The 19866-nt window shown below is 51.9% G+C and overlaps 1 protein-coding gene across 1 annotated transcript in view; it reads right to left on the reverse strand.

Annotated features, from left to right (window-relative positions):
• The window catches only part of CDH23 (cadherin related 23), a 188037-nt gene that overhangs the window by 53613 nt on the left and 114558 nt on the right, over positions 1-19866 (reverse strand). Inside the window, exons 14-22 of the mRNA XM_030275637.4 lie at positions 9007-9071; positions 8248-8485; positions 7604-7709; positions 7394-7521; positions 4380-4452; positions 4039-4155; positions 3572-3684; positions 1403-1510; positions 57-246 (exon numbers count right to left, since the gene is read on the reverse strand). Coding sequence (XP_030131497.4) covers positions 57-246; positions 1403-1510; positions 3572-3684; positions 4039-4155; positions 4380-4452; positions 7394-7521; positions 7604-7709; positions 8248-8485; positions 9007-9071 — 1138 coding nt within the window. The remainder of the gene's footprint in view (positions 1-56; positions 247-1402; positions 1511-3571; positions 3685-4038; positions 4156-4379; positions 4453-7393; positions 7522-7603; positions 7710-8247; positions 8486-9006; positions 9072-19866) is intronic.

Genomic DNA, 19866 nt, shown 5'->3' on the forward strand with positions numbered 1-19866 from the left:
GGCTGGGGAAGGCTCAGCTCAACAGCTGAGGCGGGCAGTGTGGGATGGGAGCTTACAGTCGGTGACGGACACCACGATCCTGCGCATGAGCTGGGCCTCCTGGGCGTTGGGATTCTCCCGGTCCAGCAGCACGCCCGAGGTGCGGATCTTGCCCGTGGTGCTGTTGAGGCTGTAGAACTTGTTGGGAGGCCGGATGCTGTACACCACCGTGCCGTTCTCCCCCAGGTCCGGGTCCACAGCCACCACCTGCCATGGGGGAACAGCACAAAAAGACAGAAATTCACTCCCTGGGGAGTCCCCACCGAGATTTGCTGCTGTCGAGCTTGGCCTCCCTGCAGCAGCAGCAGCAGCAAGGAGTTCTTCCTCCATCCAGCTCTGTATTTTCATGACATTTGCAGGGATTTTGCACCCTCCAGACCTCTGCTGTGGTGTTAAATCTCCCCAAAATTGGCCTGTGAGCACAGGAGGTAATGGCATGACAAGACACAAATGTGCAGCCATCAAACTGGATTTTCCACCTTTTGAATAACACCAGCTAAAAAAGAGGATCCTTTGGAAAAATAAAGTAAATGGGACAAAGAGGCACACTGAGGAACTTGTGCTGCCACATCAGGAATGCTGGGAATAATTCCTTGGTGGAGCTCTCCATGCCAGATATTTTGTGCTTTATTCCTCTCCCTGTGACCTTTTTAATTACAGGGGACATTTACATTGAAAAACACCCCAATTTCACTGCCCTTATAACTTCCCCAGCTCCCGCTGCTCATCCTGCAGCTGAATTTACATCGGATCGGTGACAAAATAATTATTTTCCCAGCAACTAATTGGGCTGTCAAAGGCAAGATGACTTCAAGCTGGCACTGAGCAGCAGGGCTGAAGGAGCGAAAACCACTGTGCTCTGGCTCGGGCAGCACTGCCAGACCCTTCTCCCCCTTCAAAAAGATCCCTTTTTATTTTTTTATTTTTTTTAGCCTTCCTCCTTATATGATTTTGTGGATTCTCTTCACTTTCCCCTCATTTATTTTCCATTTTGTTCCTGTCATTTTTCTCTCGGTGTGATGGAATAGAAGCCTCTCCCTCTTCTTCTCTTTTATTTTGCCAGAGGGACTTGAAAGGCTGTAAATCAAAGTCTCTCGGAGAGGTCCTTGAAGGAGGTCGCAGGCGAGGCTAAGAAAAGGAGGATTTGGCCAAAATCCATACAATTTGGAGAGGAGAAAAAAAATATCCCAACAGGGAGAAGAAACACAGGGGATGGTCAGCAGCAGGGAGACTCAGGAGTAAGCTTTTAAATGGAATTCTGCAAGATGGTGCTGTCTGAAGGTGACACTGGTGACACCCGTTTGGAGGTGACCCTCTGCTCCAGCCAGCCCTTGGTACAACCACCACCCTGCCCCACACATACCGTGGTGACATCCGAGTTGGGGGGGGTCATTTCCACCAGGTTAATGAAGTATGGCTCGTCCTTCCAGGTGGGGTAGTTGTCATTGATGTCCAGCAGTGTGATGTTCACCTGGGAGAGGGCAAGGAGGCAAAGCTGCTGCAGGAGGCGTGGAACGTCCCCTGGGTGTACCCAATGTGTGTTTCAGGCTGTGGCAGAGTCACCATCCCTCAGGGGATTTAATAGTTGTGGCACCTGGGGACATGGGTTAGTTTTGGGCTTGACAGTGCTGAGGGAATGGCTGGACCTGGTCCCCTTAGAGACCTTTTCCAACCTGAATTATTCTATGGTTTTGTGATGCTGTGTTCACCCTCTGGAGGGAAAACCTGCAAGAAAATCAATATCCTGCAACTTTGCAGCCAAGGCTCCTCGGGCATAGCCAAACTGGGTTTTGTTCCTGTGTATTTACCACAGTTGAGAACAAGCACAGGGCACAAGGTGTGTCTTCAAACAGGTCCTTCACTGGAAGGGAGATGAAAATCAGTGGGGGAGAAGATGCAGTGGGAATGTGGCAGGAAAGGAAGGAAAAATCTGAGTGGCTGGTAAAAAGCAACAGAAAAAAAAAAACAAAACAAGAATAAATGAGAAATCAGGAGAGGCTATGGAACACAGGGGGTGGGAGATGTGAAGACTTCAGGGGCGAGGATGGTGCCCTGAAATGTTACCTGTCCTCATTTTCTGTGTGACAAATGGCATCCCAGTGACAGCAGCGAGCCTGTGGGATGCATCTTCCTGCCTGGGAGTCTCTCAGCTCCCCACTGCATCCATTTCTCCCCAGCCTGTGGGGCTCTACAGGTGTCTGAGGAAAAGGGTGCAGCTCCAGGGGAGCCCCTGGCAGCCCCCATCCCTCAGCAGGCCCCAGTGGAGGGTTTTCCCGGGATCTTCTCTGCTGCCACTGCGCTGTGTCCTGTGTCACACCAGGCTGAGCTGCTGGTGCCACCCCGTGGTAGAAGAGGCCAGTCTGGACACCTCGGTCCCCAGGGACAAGCCAAGGAACCACGCTGTCCCTGGGGAAGATTGCTGGCCCACCCCTACTCCGAGCAGCTCGTGTGCTTTACATCACCTGGGGACCTTGCAAGGCCCCTGAATGGACCTATATTCACAATCAAAAATTATTATTTTGAGTGCCAGGTGTATATCCCAGCAGACAAACTTACTCTGCTGCCCTAGTCTCACTGAGTTTTAATATTCTTTAACTTTTTAGGGATTAGGAGGCACCTTTCCCCCCGCTTGTTTTGTCTTTTAACAAGGCTAATAGGAGAACACAATCCCATCTGGAGCCCCAGAGGAGATCTCAGCATTCCACACTCCATGCTGGTGCCCAGCCAAGGCCATCTTGTATCTCTGGAAGGTTCCATAGGGAGCTTCCAGTCTGGTGGCCCTTGGCAGGAGGGACAATTGTTTTAGGGCTGTTCCTCAGCACAACCACACATTTTTCTGCATCACCTTGTGTTCTGTGGGACATCTCTCCTGCAACCCCAACGAGCATCCCAGGAGCATCCCAATGAAAGAAATGTCCAAAGAAATGTGATGCCATGAGCAGTAAGAGAGAATCATGGAACAGCTAAGGTTGGAAAAGACCTTTAAGGTCATCAAGTGCATCAAGGATTGGCTTTTGGTCTCCTGGTATTTCCTGTTGGCTTTGACAACACTGGTGTTCCTTGAGGCCTGAAAAGGGCAAGGCAAAGCACAAGGCTTCAAGGTGCAGCTCTACCACAACCTTCCCAGGAGCACAGGCATTCCAGTCTGGCTGGAAGCCCTTGATCCAGGCTGCATGTGACCAGACTAAGGAATAACCAGGTTGTACCTGGGGACTCTCCGATTAAGCCCCTTCTCAAGAGGAGCAAAGGCAGCCGAACAAAGGGAGCGTTCTGCAGGTCAAATAGGGCTCATTACCACATCCACAGGCTCTGGAAAGTCAAGTGGCTCCTGTGTGAGTGGTTTTCCAGGAAAGCAAGCTGATTTCAAGCACTACACCACCCGGGCAGTCATTTTGGGAGCCACAGCAGAGGTGGCGTGGAGGGCAGGAGCCATTGTGTGCTCTTCACACAGCGAAAATGAAACATTGCAGCTCTCCACAGTCCCAGGTGGGCACCAGTGGCTCAAGGAGATGGGAATTCTTCCCACACTCACCATAGCAATGCCTGTCTTCTGATGGTGCCCCACGCCTCCATCCACTGCCCGGACAATGAGGATGTACTCGGATTTGGCCTCCCGGTCCAGCAAAGATGTTGTGGTGATCTCTCCTGCAGCCACAGGAGATGACAAGGTTAAAAAAAAAACAGTTAAAACCAAGGTCAGGACAGCACACAAATGGACCCTTTTTTGGATCCAAAAGCAGCTTTCTTGGACCGGGCAGCTCCTGAACTAACAGGAACCCTCACAGCCAAGCCTTTCCTTAGGCTGAGGAGATGAGTTTCCACAGATGCCTCTGCTGCAGCTGAAGCTCTCAGGGTGGCTGAGCAAATGGTAGTGCCTGAAATCTGGTGAATCCCTCAAACTGTGAGAGTCCTGAGCAGGCTGACTGGGGGAGAGGAGGGAAGGGTGAGGGTAAAAGAGGGAACTGAAAAGAAAAGTGCAGAGCACGTCCAGAGGCTCACCTGAGCGAGCATTGATCCGAAAATGCGAGGAGCCTTCCAGGGAGTAGATGATTGACTCCTGCCCATACTCCCTGGACCGGTCCATGTCGGTGGCATTGAGAAACAGCACTGTGGCTCCTTGGGAGAGGTAGAAATGAGGACTGGGATGAGCCAGAACTGCCCTGTGCCCCTACACTGCTCCTGCAGGTCATCCAGACAGAAGGTCCCTTCTCCTGTACATGCACAAACTGACCAAACCCCCAGGCCCCACATCTGTGAGACTTTACCTCCCCAGAAGGGATCACCCACCCCATTCAGGCCCTCCCAGGAGCCCAGAGAAGGAGCAGGGGTGTGCCCTGTACCTGCCATAATGTCCTCCATGACGGCTATCACGTAGGAGGGCTTGCTGAACGTGGGGGGATTGTCGTTTTCATCCTGAAGCAAAGAGAAGGTCGAGAGGCTGGTTGGGAAAAAGGCAAAATGGTCAAGCAGCTCCAAGAGTCTGTTATGGGGATGCTCCTGGGTGGCTCTGTCTCAAGGTGGGACCAGTTTAGGATGCCAGCCAGGGGAAGGTGGCCCTGGGGGGCTGAGCTCAGGGTTTCAGTGTGGAGGCGGCTGAGGCTGGGGGAAGATGATTGCCAGTGACTCTGTGAGCCCTGCAGTGAAAATGGTACCGACTACCCCATCACCTCACGAGCCAGCACAGGGCTGAGGAACCACCACCACGGACAGAGGAGCATCTTCTGAGCTGCTCCTGACTCTACCACAAGCCTGGAAAGCCTCAGGCACCACATGAAGCACCACATGAGGTGTCGTGCACAGACCTGATCCTCCCTCCTCGAGGAGGACAGGGGTGGCTCAGTGCTCCAGGTCATCCTGGCCACAAGGTCATGAGGCAAACTGGACTGGCCAGGGGAGCTCCTGAGCTTTGGATGCCTTCCTTCCAGAGGAGGAATGTTGTGGGTGCTTGCACAGAGGGCAGCATAGCATTTTTTGGAAGGGAAGCTGGTTTGCATCCCAATGTGCTCCCTCCAAGCCTGTCTTTGCTAAGGACTATGGACATCCTGGAGAAACCAGGCAGGAGCAGTTGCTTGCAACATACCTCAGAACAGATTTTGGACTGGTTTAAAGCTCTCCCAGGAGGTTTTAAGTGCTGTTTGAACTTGGTTAAGAATCTGCCTTAAATGAACCAAACCCAACTGTCTATGGAGGGAAGGATGGAGCTGTCAGGACATTAAAACACCGTTATGGACCTCTCCATTTCCCTGGGGCTGCACTGGAGATGATTTCTACCTGAAGACCACCAATGGACAATCAGGCTCAGCTGCTCCTGCTGCCACTGAACCTGAGATTTGAAGCAATTTCACATGCCAACGATGCCCATCATGCTGCAATTAAATTGCCAGCCCCTGCTTTAGTTTCTGTAAGCAGGTGGTCTTTAATCAGCCTTTGAGTCACTCAGCTTTGCTGGCATGTCCTCTGAGGGTAATGAGGAACTTGCTGCCTGTCCTGGCATCATCCCTCCTCCTCCTCCTCCTCCCAAGGATCGGTGAGGCTCATCCAGGCCAAACCCTGGAGGCCTGGGCAGGTTAAAGGCAAGAGAGAGGCTGAGTGCAGCTGGATGGGGCTGAGCTGGGGCTCCAGCTGGGTGGACATGAGCCAGAGCAGATGCTGTGTGCTGTCATTAATGTTCCTGAGATCATCAGGCCATGCTCAGCAAAGCCACGGCCCGACAAGCCTGGTCCCAAGGAGGCAGGGTTTGCTTCTGGCTGGCTTTCCATCTGGCCAGGGCTGGCCTGCACCTGCCTTCTACTCGAGAAGGACATTTCCCACTTCAGGCACAGGAGCTCCAAAGCTCCCCACGGCACCTGCAGCGGCGCCAGACAGAACCTGGCACTCTTCCACTCCCACAGAAGACAAATCCACCTAGCCAGCTAAAACCAGCTTCCTATGCTCTCCTGACCCTTGGACAGCCACTGTATCATAGAATCTGAGAACTGGGTTGGAAGGGACATTAAAGCTCAGACAGTTCCCACTCCCTGCCACAGGCAGGGACACCTTTCACTATCCCAGGTTGCTCCCAGCCCCACCCAATATGGTCTTTGACACTGCCAGGGACCCAGGGGCACACAGAGATACTCTCAGCAGCCTGTGCCAGGGCCTCACCACTCTCACAGAGAAGAATTTCTTCCCAATATCCCACCTAAACCTCCCTCCTCCTCCAGTCTGAAGCTGATCCCCCTTGCCCTATCCCTCCAGGCCATCTCCAAGGATGCTGAGAGTGGCCCACGCTCACACCAAGCACACAAGCCCTCTTCTCCAGGCACAGGCACGCCGTGAGCCACCGGCTCATTGCCCTGAGCAGGGCATCAGTGGCAGGGAGTGAGGCAGAAACTTATTAGCAGTGCTATTTCCTGGGATCCTGGCACGGCGCGCACTATTAGTTCTGTCTCGGCGCTCCCTCTACAAAAGCGTATTGTCCCCTAATGGGAAATCTACAAGGCGAGTTTGACTTCTTTATTAAAAACCAACAACCAAAGGATGAAAAAAAATCACCTCCCTCCACACTCGCTCTGGTTCTGCCTTCTCACAGCTCTTGTTCCTCAAGTGCCGTCACAAAACACTTCCCCCTCATTTTCTTCCTAGTTTTTGGCTTTTATTTCTTTTCTTTTTCCAGCTGAGAGAAATTCCCTTTGGTTGAGAGTGGGAAAAGTGACAGCTACTTAAACCCTGCCAGCATAGAGACCCAGCCCGGGGAGATGACCCACTCAAGTGTGGTCTTGAAAAAGAGGTGTTTATGCTGTCGAAAGCCCAGTGTGGGAAGGATGTATTTAACCACCACCAACTCCCTGGGCACTGCCTTGCTCCCCCTCTCTCGAGCATGGTGAGGGATCTGAAGGAGAGACATGCTCATGGGACTTCATTCCCATCTCACAGCATCGCTGGATTTATCTCCTCCACCTTCCCAGACTGACGCTGCCGCCAGCGTGGCAGAGATCCCACAGCTGCGAGACTGACACGTTATCAACCAAACTGTCTCCATCACTGACGCCTCCCTGCAGACACCCTCAAACCACAATGTGCCTCAAAGTGACACGCTGATCTGATCTTCCCGAGGAACGCTGCGCTGCTTTGTGCCTCCCAGCAGAATCCCCTCCTCCAGAGGGATTTCCACACCGCTCCTGCTCTGCTCCTCCCCGTGGTTAGCTGTGGCATGAGACACGTACGACACACACACGAGACACGTGTAATAGGAATCCACTCATACACATCCTCCACGGGGTGGGACAGTCTTGCTGGGTTATTGATGGATTAATAGCCCTGCTCTGGAGCAATTGCAGGGCAAGCACGAGGGGAATGCAGGCACTGTACTTACAAACACCTCGATGGTGACGGGGACGGTGCTGTTGAGCGGCGGGTTGCCAGCGTCCTTGGCCATCACCGTCAGGTAGATGACCCCGTTGGCCACCTGCTCATAGTCCAGGGGGTGGTTCACGATGATCACTGGAAGGATGCACAGTGAGGGGTCAGGGAGCAGGATGTGGCAGGCCCAGGGGTGCCCCTGTGGTGCCAGACCAGCACCTACCTCCGTACCCTTCGGACATCGTGATGTCAAAGTAGTCGCGGAAGGCAGACGCCTGCACGATGCTGTAGGAGATCTGGTTGTTTGGAGGGGAGTCCTCATCTGATGCCTAGGGTGTGAGCAGAGGGAATACATGGGCATGGAAGCTGTGCCAGGGAGAGCTGAGAGGTGTAGGCTGGGCCCAAGGAGACTGGAAGAGTGATGGAGGGAGCTGTGCCCATCATGGGCCCTGAGGGAATCTAATCCAGCCTGCTCTCGCCTGCTTCTCTCATGCAAGAAGGAAACTGGTTGTTGGGACCTGCTTTGGAAGTTGTTTGTTAAACCCATCACAGGCACTGATCATTTTAAACTAACAGAGGTGGGGTTTAGATTAGATATCAGGTAGAAATTCTCCCCTGTGAGGGTGGGGAGGCCTTGGCACAGGTTGTCCAGAGAAGATGTGGCTGCCCCATCCCTGGAAGTGTTCAATGCCAGGCTGAATGGGGCTTGGAGCTACTTGGTCTTCTGGAAGATGTCTCCAGCCACGGCAGGGTGTTGGAACCATCTGAGCTCTAAGCTCCTTTGCAACCCAAACCATCCTGTGATTCTAACCCACTCCTGTCTCCCTCCTGCACATCCCAAGAGGAGGAGCCACGGCAGTCCCTCACCCGGAGCCGGACCACCTGGGTGACAGAGGGCTCATTCTCCCTCAGGGCCCCCAGGTAGGCCTCCTTCTGGAAGGTGGGGACATTGTCGTTGACGTCGAGGACGTTGATCCTGACGCGCCCCGTCGTCTCCTCCCCGCCGCCGTCGCGGGCGATGACGGTCAGGGTGTAGCGCTGAGTGGTCTCAAAGTCCAGCCGAGCTGTCAGGATGATCACACCCGTGTCCTTGTCCAGGGAGAAGCTGAGGGGACAGCAAAGGAAGGGGAAAAAGCCTTGGTGACCACACACTGGAGAGGCAGCAGCCTGGCAGCGTGACGTTCATGATTTTTTTCTGCAAGATATTAGGTCCCAGAACACCTTCAAGAGCTCCACACAGCTGAGCAGCGAGCAACCCTCAGTGCTGTTCCACAGACAGAGAAAATGGGAGCAGAGGCCCACAGACCTGCTCTGCTGGGCAGCCCATGTGTCTTCCCCAACTTTCCACCACCGCAGGTGTTGCTCCAGGGCCGACAACACGCTGTGAAACCTTTTACTGGTCCCAAGCAATGCTGGTGCCTGCAGGTCCCACCTTGGCAAAGCAATTAAACATGCTGAGCACCAGGCATATGCTGAGCTCACACCTCTGGGAGACAGCAGAGATGGGGGATCATAGGGCATTTCTCAGGTAGGACATAACCAATGCCTTTCATGGCCCTGTGACCGCCTAGTGGGGTTAGAAGAGGATTTTGGAGGATCAAACTCCTGCCAGTCAGTCACACTTACCGGTCAGGGTCATCGCTGAAGAAATAGCTCACTTTCCCATATGTGCCCACGTCATTGTCAGTTGCCTGGAAAAGGTAAAACGTAATTAATAAATGAAGGTATTTATGGAAATATTGCATTGAACACACCTCTGCAGACCTGCTGTGCTGCCATTTATCCCTCAGGAGCTGCAGGGCAGGGGCTGCTTGCACTCCCCTGCTCATCCCTGACTCCCAGCCTGCTCCAGCTAACAGCCCTCCATCAACATTCCTCAGTGTTGCTCCCAAAACCTTTGGCAGTGGGAAATGTTACACCTACTTACTTCTCCTAGCACACTAAGCCAACCTGAGAAGCACATCTGAAATAAAAGTCTCCATGGATAATTCCTGAGGGCCACCCATCCTGTCCCCATGAGAGCAGAAAGCTGGGACTCTGCAGCCACAGCTCAGATCCTTCCCTGTGCATTCTAGAGTTGTGTTGGGCTTGCAGGGGCTGGTTTTTGGTAGCAGGGGGCCACAGAGGTGGCTTCTGTGAGAAGCTGCTGGAAGCTTCCACCTTGTCTGGCAGAGCCAACCCCTGATGGCTCTGAGGATGGACATGCTGCTGGCCAAATATGGGCCAGCTAGAGATGATGGTAATGCCTCTGTGATGACAGATTTAAGAAGAAAAGCAGCTGGAGGAGGTTGTGCTCCAGTGGAAGACCTGATGGAGAGAAGGGCCCTGCTCCCAGGCTGGAGCAGCCTGCCCTTGAGGACTGCACCCCATGGAAGAGTGACCCATGCTGCAGCACTTTGGGATGAAGTGTGCCCCTGGGAGGGACTCAGGTTGCAGCAGGTATGGTAGGAGTGCTGCTCATGGGATTTGGACCCATGCTAGAGAAGTTCCCAGAGAACTGTCCCCCGTAGGAGGGACCTCATGGTCTTACTGGGGAAGGACTCTTCTCCCTGAGCCAAGAAGAAGAAAACCTTAGGTGATGACCCAAACCCCCACAGCCTGTCCCCTGTGCTGTCACTGGGAAGGAGGGAGGGTTTGGGGAGAAGAAAAGGTGATTTATAACGGCTTATTTCACTTCTCAATATCCTCCTCTGAATTTATTAGTAATAAACTCACTTTGTACCTCCCCTTGGAGTATTTTCTCCCAGTCCTTATCCCAACTCATGAACCCTTCGTTAATTTTTTTTTCTCTCCTCTGCCCAGCTGTGGCAGGGGAGGGTGAGTGAACGGCTTTCGTGGGTGCCAATGCCAAACCGTGACGAGTAGAGAAATAAAAATCTCTCACATTTCAGAATGGCACCCCAGGTAAAAATACAGATCTGGAAAAGCAAGGAATAGTGATTTTGGTCTTGCTTTCCAAAAGGATAGCCCTTCTGGGGGTGCAATCTGCTGCATTCCCATGGATGGAGTGGTTTGGGATGGTGCAGGATGCATCCACTCCACCAGCAGCTGCTGCAGCTGGAGCAGGCTGGTCACGGCTAAATGACCAGCACCTTCTGGGGAAGGTGTTCACAACTCGCTGTGTCAGCTCTGGATGAGCAAAGCAAGATTTATTTGTGTTTCAAAGTCTTTGCTCTAATGAATATATAAAATATGCATGAGTGGCAGCAGGAAAAAGGAGCAGAAAATTTTATTTTTAGGTGAGGAAAGCGGAATGCAATCCCCAAAATATCCTTTTTCTCCCCCAGTATATTTTCTAAATTGAGTCCTGTCTGGATTACTTAGAGACCAACAGGTCTGTGAGGAAGCAGGGTCAAAGACACATTTTATGTCCAGATACCAGGAAAAGGCTGTATTTTAGGAGTGGCATGGAACACAGCTTGTTCCTGAAACCTTCCTGATTTATCGATGGCCTTGATTACCCTTGACAGCAGAGTAGGAGCTTGAGCACAGCTTTACCCCATGCACTGCTCCCCTGCCACACCACGGGGTGACAGAGAGCAAAAGGCAGGAAAACCAGACAGGATTATTTAAGTTTTTCTCCCCAGACACTTTTCCAGGCTGAGAAGTGAACTCCTGCTGCTTGGTGCCAGCTGAAGGGTGCTCTGGAGGATCCAGCCTTCCAGACCTACTGGTTTTGCTGATTTTCCTCTCCACTGCTGCAATGCGATTTCCTTTCCGTGGGCATTGGAAGTGCGTTGGGTAAAATGGAACAAATCTGCAAAAATCTGCCTGGAGAGATGCCCAGAGAGTGAGCAGCACCCACTCCTGGGGGACAAGTCCCTATGTGGTCCATCTTCCCTCCCAGAGGACATCCATGGAGGTGCTCCATCCCAGGCAGAGTGTGGCAACTCTTCCATATGGAAACACTTGGAGAGAAACGGGGGTCAGCCCAGCATCTGCCCACACCAGCATCCTTCAGCCAGCTCATTTTGGGGTTAATCCCCCATCCTAACACCTGCCACCAGACCCTTTTTTGGGTCCTCTCTCCCTGAAATCCTTGAGTGCTTTGAGCACCCTCAGCAATGCCAGCCCCCAACCTCCAGCCAGGATTTTTCCTATGCATTACTTCTGTGCCCATAACTGCTGTGAATCCCTCAGTTCCATTCATTCCTAAGTGGCTGGTGCGAGAGCAGAGCCCAGAAAAGCATTTTCCATGCACCTGGATGGGCTGGTGATGAGATAATGATTTACAGGGGGTCTGACAGTACCAGAAAGCACGGGCAAAATGAATTCCCTTCATTTGGCCCCATACAATTGCACTCGTAAGTGCTTATTGCAGTGACAGACAACACTGGGAAAGTGTAATTTTCTTCTGACGAGGGAAAAAAAAAAAAGATAGGGAAGGAGGAAGGTTAAAAGAAGGTTAGCAAGGAGGGAATGGGAGCCCTGGGGAGAGGGGAGTCAGGAGGGTGTCTGGACCACAAGCTGTGATGACATCAAAAGTGCCAGTGAGGCAAAAAGCCCCTCTCCAGAGGAGCCAGGAGGACAGGCAGCCTGACTCTGCCCCATCCAGCACCTCACCAGCCAGGCTAATTAATGTCCCTGATTTACAGCAGGGAGGTGGAAGGTGAGGCCGGCTGGATGGCTTTCCTGGCAACTGAGCACCATGGAGATAATGCCGGGCAATGGAGCAGGTTAGTTGAGCGTGACAGGGAACATGCTAAAAAAAAGCCAAACCACACACAAGCTCAGCATATTTAATTTGGGATCTTCACCTGTTTCTGCATTACCAAGCTTTTTCCCCTCTAAGGGTAAAAAAGGATGTTCAGCTGCTCAAGCCCCTGGAGAGGCAACACACACTCCCTTTGCAGAGCGACGCTGAGGGATGCGAGAGAGCACACGCCTGCAGAACACCCCAAACCCCACTGAGCTGTCAGCATTCCCAGGGTACCAGCTGTTTTCCTGTGGCTTTTCCCAATCACTGACTCGTTTTCCCCCCCAGCATCCATCCCCACAGCCCGGGGAGGAAAGGCATCTGGCTGGAAGTTTCTCGGGGTTCCACCTGGAGAAGCAATCAAATGGCTTTTACGGCTCTCCTCTCCTGCCCGGAATATTAAAGCGGGATTTGCCCACTGGAGCCTGCAAAAGGGCAGGATGAAAACGCGGGTCCACATCTGTACTTTTATGAGCTGTCACCAGCACAGTCCATTTCTAAAAAAAATCCCACATTTGTGCAGCTAAACTCTGAGACAGTAGCAAGAAGAGGAAGCCTGGATAACCCAAAGGATTAATTTATTTGCTGCAGCAGGATGTAGGCACCCAGCACACAAATCACACAAAAATACTCATGGCCTGGCTGGCTCTCTGTCCATCTGCATCCCCCGAGCACAAATATTTGGGATGTCTCCTTTTGTCCCACCAAGGGTCATCATATCCACCCTTCCCCACCCGCAGGCCAGCAGAGCTGGAGACAAAAGCGAGGAGCTGGCGAGCAGCTCTGCTCTCTCCTGGGCAATTCTGCAGGAAAGGGCATGTCATCCAATTTGTTCAGGAAACAATAGCAATGTTTGACATGTCATCAGGATTGATGGAGCAGAAATTTACATGGGAGAATTCAGTTTTAAACAGCTCCATGGAGCTTCACCCGGTAATGGTTTCGACATTCATCATCCGCCAGACCCACTCAACGACTCCTTAAACTGCTGGAGATTAACTCCACTCGCAGCAGCTTCGGGGAGCACGGCAGGAGGAGTCAGCGAGGGCTCGAAGAACCAAGAAGAGCCTTCGAGGTGGCCCAGATTCCCCACAGAGCCCCTGGGATGGCAGTTCTCCTCCCAAAACTGCCAGACAGGGATGAGCAGCTGGAAGTTGGTTGCAGGGTGAGCAGAGCCCATTGGAATGATGATCAGGGCTGCCATGTCCTGCCTGGCTGGAGAGCCAAACCCTTCCCACCTTTCCCACCGGAGCAGGTCCCAGCTCTGTTTGTTCTCCTTCGCCCTCTTTGTTTTCCCTCCCTTACATGCACAAAGCAGGAAATAAAAATTGATGGGGAACAAATTGCTTTGGCCAGGAGCTCTCTGCTTAAAAGAGTTGTGGCAGGAAAGCAATTACAGGACGTCAAAAAGCTGTCAGGCTACTGGAGTGACCGGGCAGAGCCTGTCCCTGGCTTCCTCCAGCAAGATGCCTGTGGCTTGGGAAAGCAAACAGAAGGAGAATTCCCATCTGCTTCCTATTTTTTTTTGGGTTTTTTTTCCTTGTTTTCTAGGAAAGTGCGGCAGATCTAGTTGCTGCTTGGGGCTGACTGGGCAGCCACGGGCCGCTCAGACTGTGGTACAGGAATTCCAGGATGGGAAGCCATGCCCTGGCATCCAACTGATTTTTGGAGCCACCAAAACCTGCATGTATTAAGTAGGCAGCCATCCAAACATCCCTTCCTCAAGGCAGCCTCAGGTCCCAGGGGAATAACAGCTAACTGCTGACAGCCACTGGGATTGGGATTTGATTTTGATTTGGAGGCGACAAATGTGAAGGGCCAAGCACTTCCATGAGATGCAATCACCAGGCTGCAAAAGCCCAATGGAAAACCAATGGAAAACCTACTTAAAGTTATTATGGAATGACTTTAGTCGGAAAACAGCTCTTTTGTCAGCATTGCCTGGCCCGGCCGCGTTCCCCCCAGGCTTTTACAGAGAGGCTGCCCGGCGGGAGGTGGCAATCAGAGCCCCTGGCTGGCTGGCACGGGAGCCCGGTGGCTCCATGATTAGCTGGGAAAGAGGGAGTGGGGAATCAAGGCAATGCTGGGCTGCCACCGCTTCCCCAGCCGCTCCAAAGCCTGCCCAGGGCCAGCAGCTCAATCGGCGCTAATGACCCCAGAGGGCTGCGCTGAACCCGGCTAGGGGGGAAAAATAGTCAATCAACCCCCCTGGGAATGGCAGAGCTTTTCCCCACCTCTTCTGCCAGCCACCAGGGAAAACAAGAGCCTTCCTGATTGTGTTTTATAACAGCAGCCCCTGCAACATCAGCTCCACACAGGCAAGGTTAACACTTGCCTGGGCAGCCGTGATTTAGCGGGCAGTGGTTTACTGTAGCCGGGCTGCTGGAATGGCTGGAGACTGGGCTTTAAAACACCAAGTGACAGAAGATGGCCCAAAAGTGAGATAAACAGGCTCTTCCAGCATGAGCTTTCACTGGTGACACCCAAGACCATTTAAATGCCCATGGGTTTTACTGGAGCTGGATGCAAGTCCTCTCCTAATGAACCGCATTGATTTCATATTCCCCTGTTGTCCACCTAAATGGCAAGTGGCACATCTCAGCGATTAAATAACCCCACAACTGCCTGGCCTGACATCTCAATCACTTCGCTGTTGGGTCTCTAATGAATTTTACAGCCCAGCAAAATAGAAGAAATTAAGGTCAAAGTCTGGTGGAAGAAATATAAATTCTCAATGATCACTAAAGTGTTTGCAAGCGCTCTGGGAAGCCGATCACGCCACCCACCATCTGCAACTGCATCTCGTGCAGGTGAGAGGCCCAGCAGGCACAGGGGGGATAAAACAGAGGAGGAGGGATGGGCTGAACAGGTCCTTGCCATGAGACGGACATGAACATGTTGCATCCCAGCCTGGAGAAAGGGAATGGCAAAACCCAGATGATTGGCACATCTAATGGCTGCCAAACACCCAGTTCAGGCAAATTACCCTCCTCTTCAACACCAACCTCAGCACTCAGCAGCACCAGGGGCAACTCAAAGTCATCTGCCCAGGGGTGACACTGCCCGTGTCACAGTGTCACTCAGCCAACAGCAGCCCCTGGGTGATGATTCCCATGGGAGCCCTTTGCTCGAGGAAACAGCCTTGGATGCTTTGGGAGAGACGTGGGGGCTGAGGACAGTTTTGAAAACAGATTAAAATCACAGGAGTGTTGGCTCCATAGGAACTCTGTGGGTGTAAAAGCATGAAGAGTCTGGGAGAGGATGTATCAAGGTGAAGACAGTGATGGCCCTAAAGGGACTGCTGAGAAGGAGGTGTGAGGCCAGGGTGTTCACATGGCAAAGAGCATCACCTTGGGAACACCTCTTCCTTGAACTCTCAGCCACATCCCAAATCACCAGGCAAAGCCAGCAGCAAAGGAAAACCACCCAACCCCATTCTACTGGGAACAGTGGGAGGCATGGGGGGAATCCTGCTGCCTGGCTTGTGTAATTTGGACAGGAGCAGGGCTGCATTTGCTTCCTGATTTTCTTTCCCCTCTCACAGGCTGAATTGTTGGGATTTTTCCTTTTTTTCTTTTTTTGGTTGGGCGGGGGGAAGGGGCCAGGCTGTGATTTTGTTTTGTTTTCCCACCTCTGCTCTAGCTGTGCATTTTTCCTGACAGCTCCATCAGGACAGGGAGAGGCTGCACAAGCTGCAATAAGTCTCTCTCTCTCTCTCTCTCTATCCTCAGCTCTTGGGCTGTCGTGATTCCTATTCCACTCCATTTCGGTCTCACGGATTGATATTTAGATTAAAGAGATAAACACAGCCAAAGAGCACTGGGCCCTGACAGAAAGACGAGGACTTCAGATCTGTCAATCATGCCCGGTAACTCCCTCCTCCCCTTCCCTTTATTTACAGAGCTGGCTTGATAAGAATATTTAATGGGAACAAGGAGTGCAAGCATATTTTTATACTTGTAAGAACCCAAGGAGCACGCAGGAAGAAGCCAAGCCATTCATGTTTAACTTTCCAGGCAATTTGGAATCATCTGCTTTGATTATTTAACTCTTTACTGTTTCTTGTGTTTGCAGTTTTCCTCTTCTCTTGCAGATAAAGGATTCAATTTTCTTTTAAGCGGCAGGGAAATTGGAAGAGATTTTGTTCTGTTTAAGCACAGCTGGAGATGGAGCACTGGGGAGGGGGGGATTGAGAACAACAAGATCAATTAAGATGCTGACAGGGAGGGAGAGCTGTGTGGGCCACAGGTGGGGAGAAGGGCTGGAAGAAAGGACAAAGCCCAGGCTTGGAGGACATCAGAAACGTCCAGCTGAGAGTTCTCCAGCCTCCATGAGCTGCTGCTGAGCCATGCTTTCATATTCCCACCCGTGCCCTCTGAACGCCCTCCTGCTTTCTTAGATCCTCTCCGCATGTCTGAGCCGCTGCCATACCCAGCTTGCCCCGGACATTTGGCTGGCAGTCCCCAGTTATCAGCACCCTGTCCATTCCTCCTCTGCAGCAAGGACTTTCCAAGACATTTTCCATCCACATAAAGCAGAAGGAAAGGAGGAAGCTGGGCTGGGAGTCCTCCCAGTGTTTCCCCACCCCGTACTTCCATAACCCATGCGAGAAGGTAGAGGAGGTGCAAGGTGCTCCTAACGTAGATGGGGCAGGTGAGTCCTCACAGAGCAGGACACAAACTCAACCCTCTGAGCAAAATGTGGAGGGTCAGTCAGCTGAAAAAGGTTGAGAAGCCCTGTGCTGTCCTCATGGTGGCAGCCCTTGCCGACCACCATCAGACGATGGGCTGCACCGGTCTCTAATGCTGGGAGAGGACCCCAGTTGCCACTGAAGGGACAGGGGATGGTTTATCCCACACTGATTCCCCATGGAAGATCCTTGGATGCCTTTTTATCCATCCATTGACTTGAAAGGTGAGCCCCCCACCCACCACTGCTACTGCCTTTGATCCCCATCTGCTTCTGCCCCCCTCCATTTATTTCTTCTTCAAGAAAAAGGGGAAAGAAAAGCTTTGGAGATCACCAAGGAACAACAGACAGCGGCAGCTCCACAGGTGTTGGGGGATAGAGGCCACAGGGATGGCAGGATTCAGGGTGGGGTGAATCCTGAAGGGAACCAGAAGAACTCCCAAAGGCTTGCAGAGCCTCATTCCACCCACATCAGTACTTGGAATGGGACAAAGCCAGAGGGATGCAACTCTCTGGGCATCCCACAGTTGCTCTGGGATGGCTGCAAAGCAGCAGGATGGGATGTGGGAGCACTGTGAGGGGATGCTGGAGCCCACAGACCATCCCTGCCAAACTCAAAGGCTGATGGCTGATTGGGAAAGCGATTTGCATCCTAAATAGCTGTTTATTGATGTCTGCAACTCTCCTTGCCAGGGTGGGAAAAGTACATTATTACTTTCTTGTTGACTGGCGTTTACAGCTGGCTGGAAAGAAGGGGAAAGAAAATCAGGCCGGGATTGATTTTCCCATCCCCAACAGGAGGCCAAAGAGAGATCGAGACAGCAGAAGAAAACTGACAGCTGGGTGGTAAAGGAGAGGAACTTTGCCAACCAAATTAAAGGTTGATTTAATGAGGAGAGTAATGGAAGGTTAATTAGCACATTTACTTCATTAGGTTCTTACTAACAAGGCTTCTCTTGAGGAAGTGCAGTGGCAGGGAGGGGGAAGATGAGAATCCAGGTGAATGGATGTGCTGGGCATGGTGTTCAGGGAGGGGACAGCCCTGGAGGGGTAGGAGAAAGGGACTGCCAAGGAATGTGAACCCATATGTCTGTATATATATATACTGAATGCACACACATACATAAGAATACACAGGCTAATGCATTTGCCAAAAACACAGGGACACCATCACTTCACCTCCTCTGTCAAATAATTTGAAATTTTTAATCCAGATTTCACTAAAAAACAGAGAAAGTAGTGGGGTTTTTTACACACAAGACTGCCTTAGAGACTCAGGTTATCATGCCATGAGGGAACAGGGTACCTGCCTTGCCACATATCACAAGATACAGAGACTCATTCCCATGCTGAAATCGATGCCTGCTGGTTGAATTGGACACCACAGTTTATAATCTGAGGTCTGCTGAGGATGCTCAAAATATTTCTGAAAGAAAACTGTGGAAAGCCCACTGGCAGCTTGCCCCAAAAATTTTTTTTTATTTTTTCTTTATTTTTTTTTTTGTGTGTGTGTGTGTGTGTGTATGTGTGTATTTAAAGCTCTGAAAAGCCTCCACATCCATTTCAGACTTCCTGAGGGTGGTTGTCACCAGGAGAAGCTCAGCCCCACCCCAGGCCAGAGGTGTTTCAGGGCAAGGAGGACACCAAGGCATGGCAGAGCACATAACCTTTCAGGAATTTGGGAGGGGGATATCCCACAGAGAAGGAAGTCATTAACTCAGCAATGATTTGGGACAAATAGCTACACAAATCATCCCAGAGAGGTGCTGATGTGGTTTCCAAAGCATGGCTCAGCTATCTGATCCATGCCTGACCTGGCTGGAGTCAGGAAGAGCCGGCAGGACAGGATCAGGAGCAGCAGGGGCTAATGCCTGCTGGGAGATGTTTGTGTGGGGCTTGAAGGAGGGCAAGTGGGTAATTCATTCCCTGCAAGCCCCTCCATGCCTCCCTGTCCCTCAATGCAGACTTTTCTGTCTAATTACAGAAAACTACTCAAACCTGTGGAGCAGAAGGTGAAGAAGAAGGACCAGCCTCCCCCTTAAAACTTCCATCTTGTTTTCTATATATTACTATATTCTAAAACCTTAAATTCTAAGTTTTCCACCAGGTGATATCACACACTTCTATTCAAACTCCACACCCACAATCCCAGCGCTATCATTCAATTTTGGAAGCATTCTCCATGGCCTCAGGTCAAATGCAGTGTTCTCTTGAGGGTCTGTGCCTTTCAACACAGAAAGTCTAAAATTCTCAGCATCCAGGCTTCCAGCAGGGGAGCAGGAAGGGGGCTGGCAGCATCCCCCAGCTCTCTGCTGCCTGGCAGCCAGCTGATGGAGCCCACAGCCACCGATCCCAGCCTGTGCAGCCAAGCCAGACAGGGGCAAATAAAGCGGAGAGGAGGGATCACGGAGCTAGGATTACTTTCCACACTTCCCTGGAGAACCATTTTTCTCCAGACACTTCAAGGCAAATCAAATGCATTGTTGTGTTAAAAACGAGTTACTCTTGGTTTGTTTGGGCTTTAATGATTTTGGTTATCGGAGCTTTTCAGGAGGACTTTGCTGTGCAGATCTGTGGAGTACGAGGAGCTTAAGGAGATCTCCCGCCCTGTAATTCCCACCTCCTGCTGGGCCGTCTTGGGCCCTTTCCCCATTCTCCAGGTCCAGCAAATCCATCAGCAGCTGGAGCACAGCTTCAGGAGGCCCCTGGCAGCTGCTGGCAAAGCACCTTCCCTGAGCCCAGGGACAGGAGGGGATGCTGGGCTGAGCTGCCCCCTCCTCTCCCTGTTGGAGGCAGCTCACTGGAAGCTGGGTTGGGTCTTGGTGACCTCACAAGCAAGGCCATGTTTATGTAGCTTCTTCCAGCCAAAAAACTTTCCAGCTGAAAGCTCTCTCCTGCACTGGCCAGGTAGCAGAAGAGATCCTCAGGGGAGCCCCACCAGAACGAACCATGGGGACTCCTTCCAAACTTTCCACTGCTTCCATGCCTGGGAGAGGAAGGAGCAGAGACCTGGGCAACTATGTCTGATGCCAGAGCAGCACCAGTGCCCTTCACAGCCATTGGGCATGGAACCCCCAGGCTTCCCTGCCTTCTCCTGTCCC

This window comes from Taeniopygia guttata, chromosome 6 (assembly GCF_048771995.1).
Source record: "Taeniopygia guttata chromosome 6, bTaeGut7.mat, whole genome shotgun sequence".
Lineage (NCBI taxonomy): Eukaryota > Metazoa > Chordata > Aves > Passeriformes > Estrildidae > Taeniopygia > Taeniopygia guttata.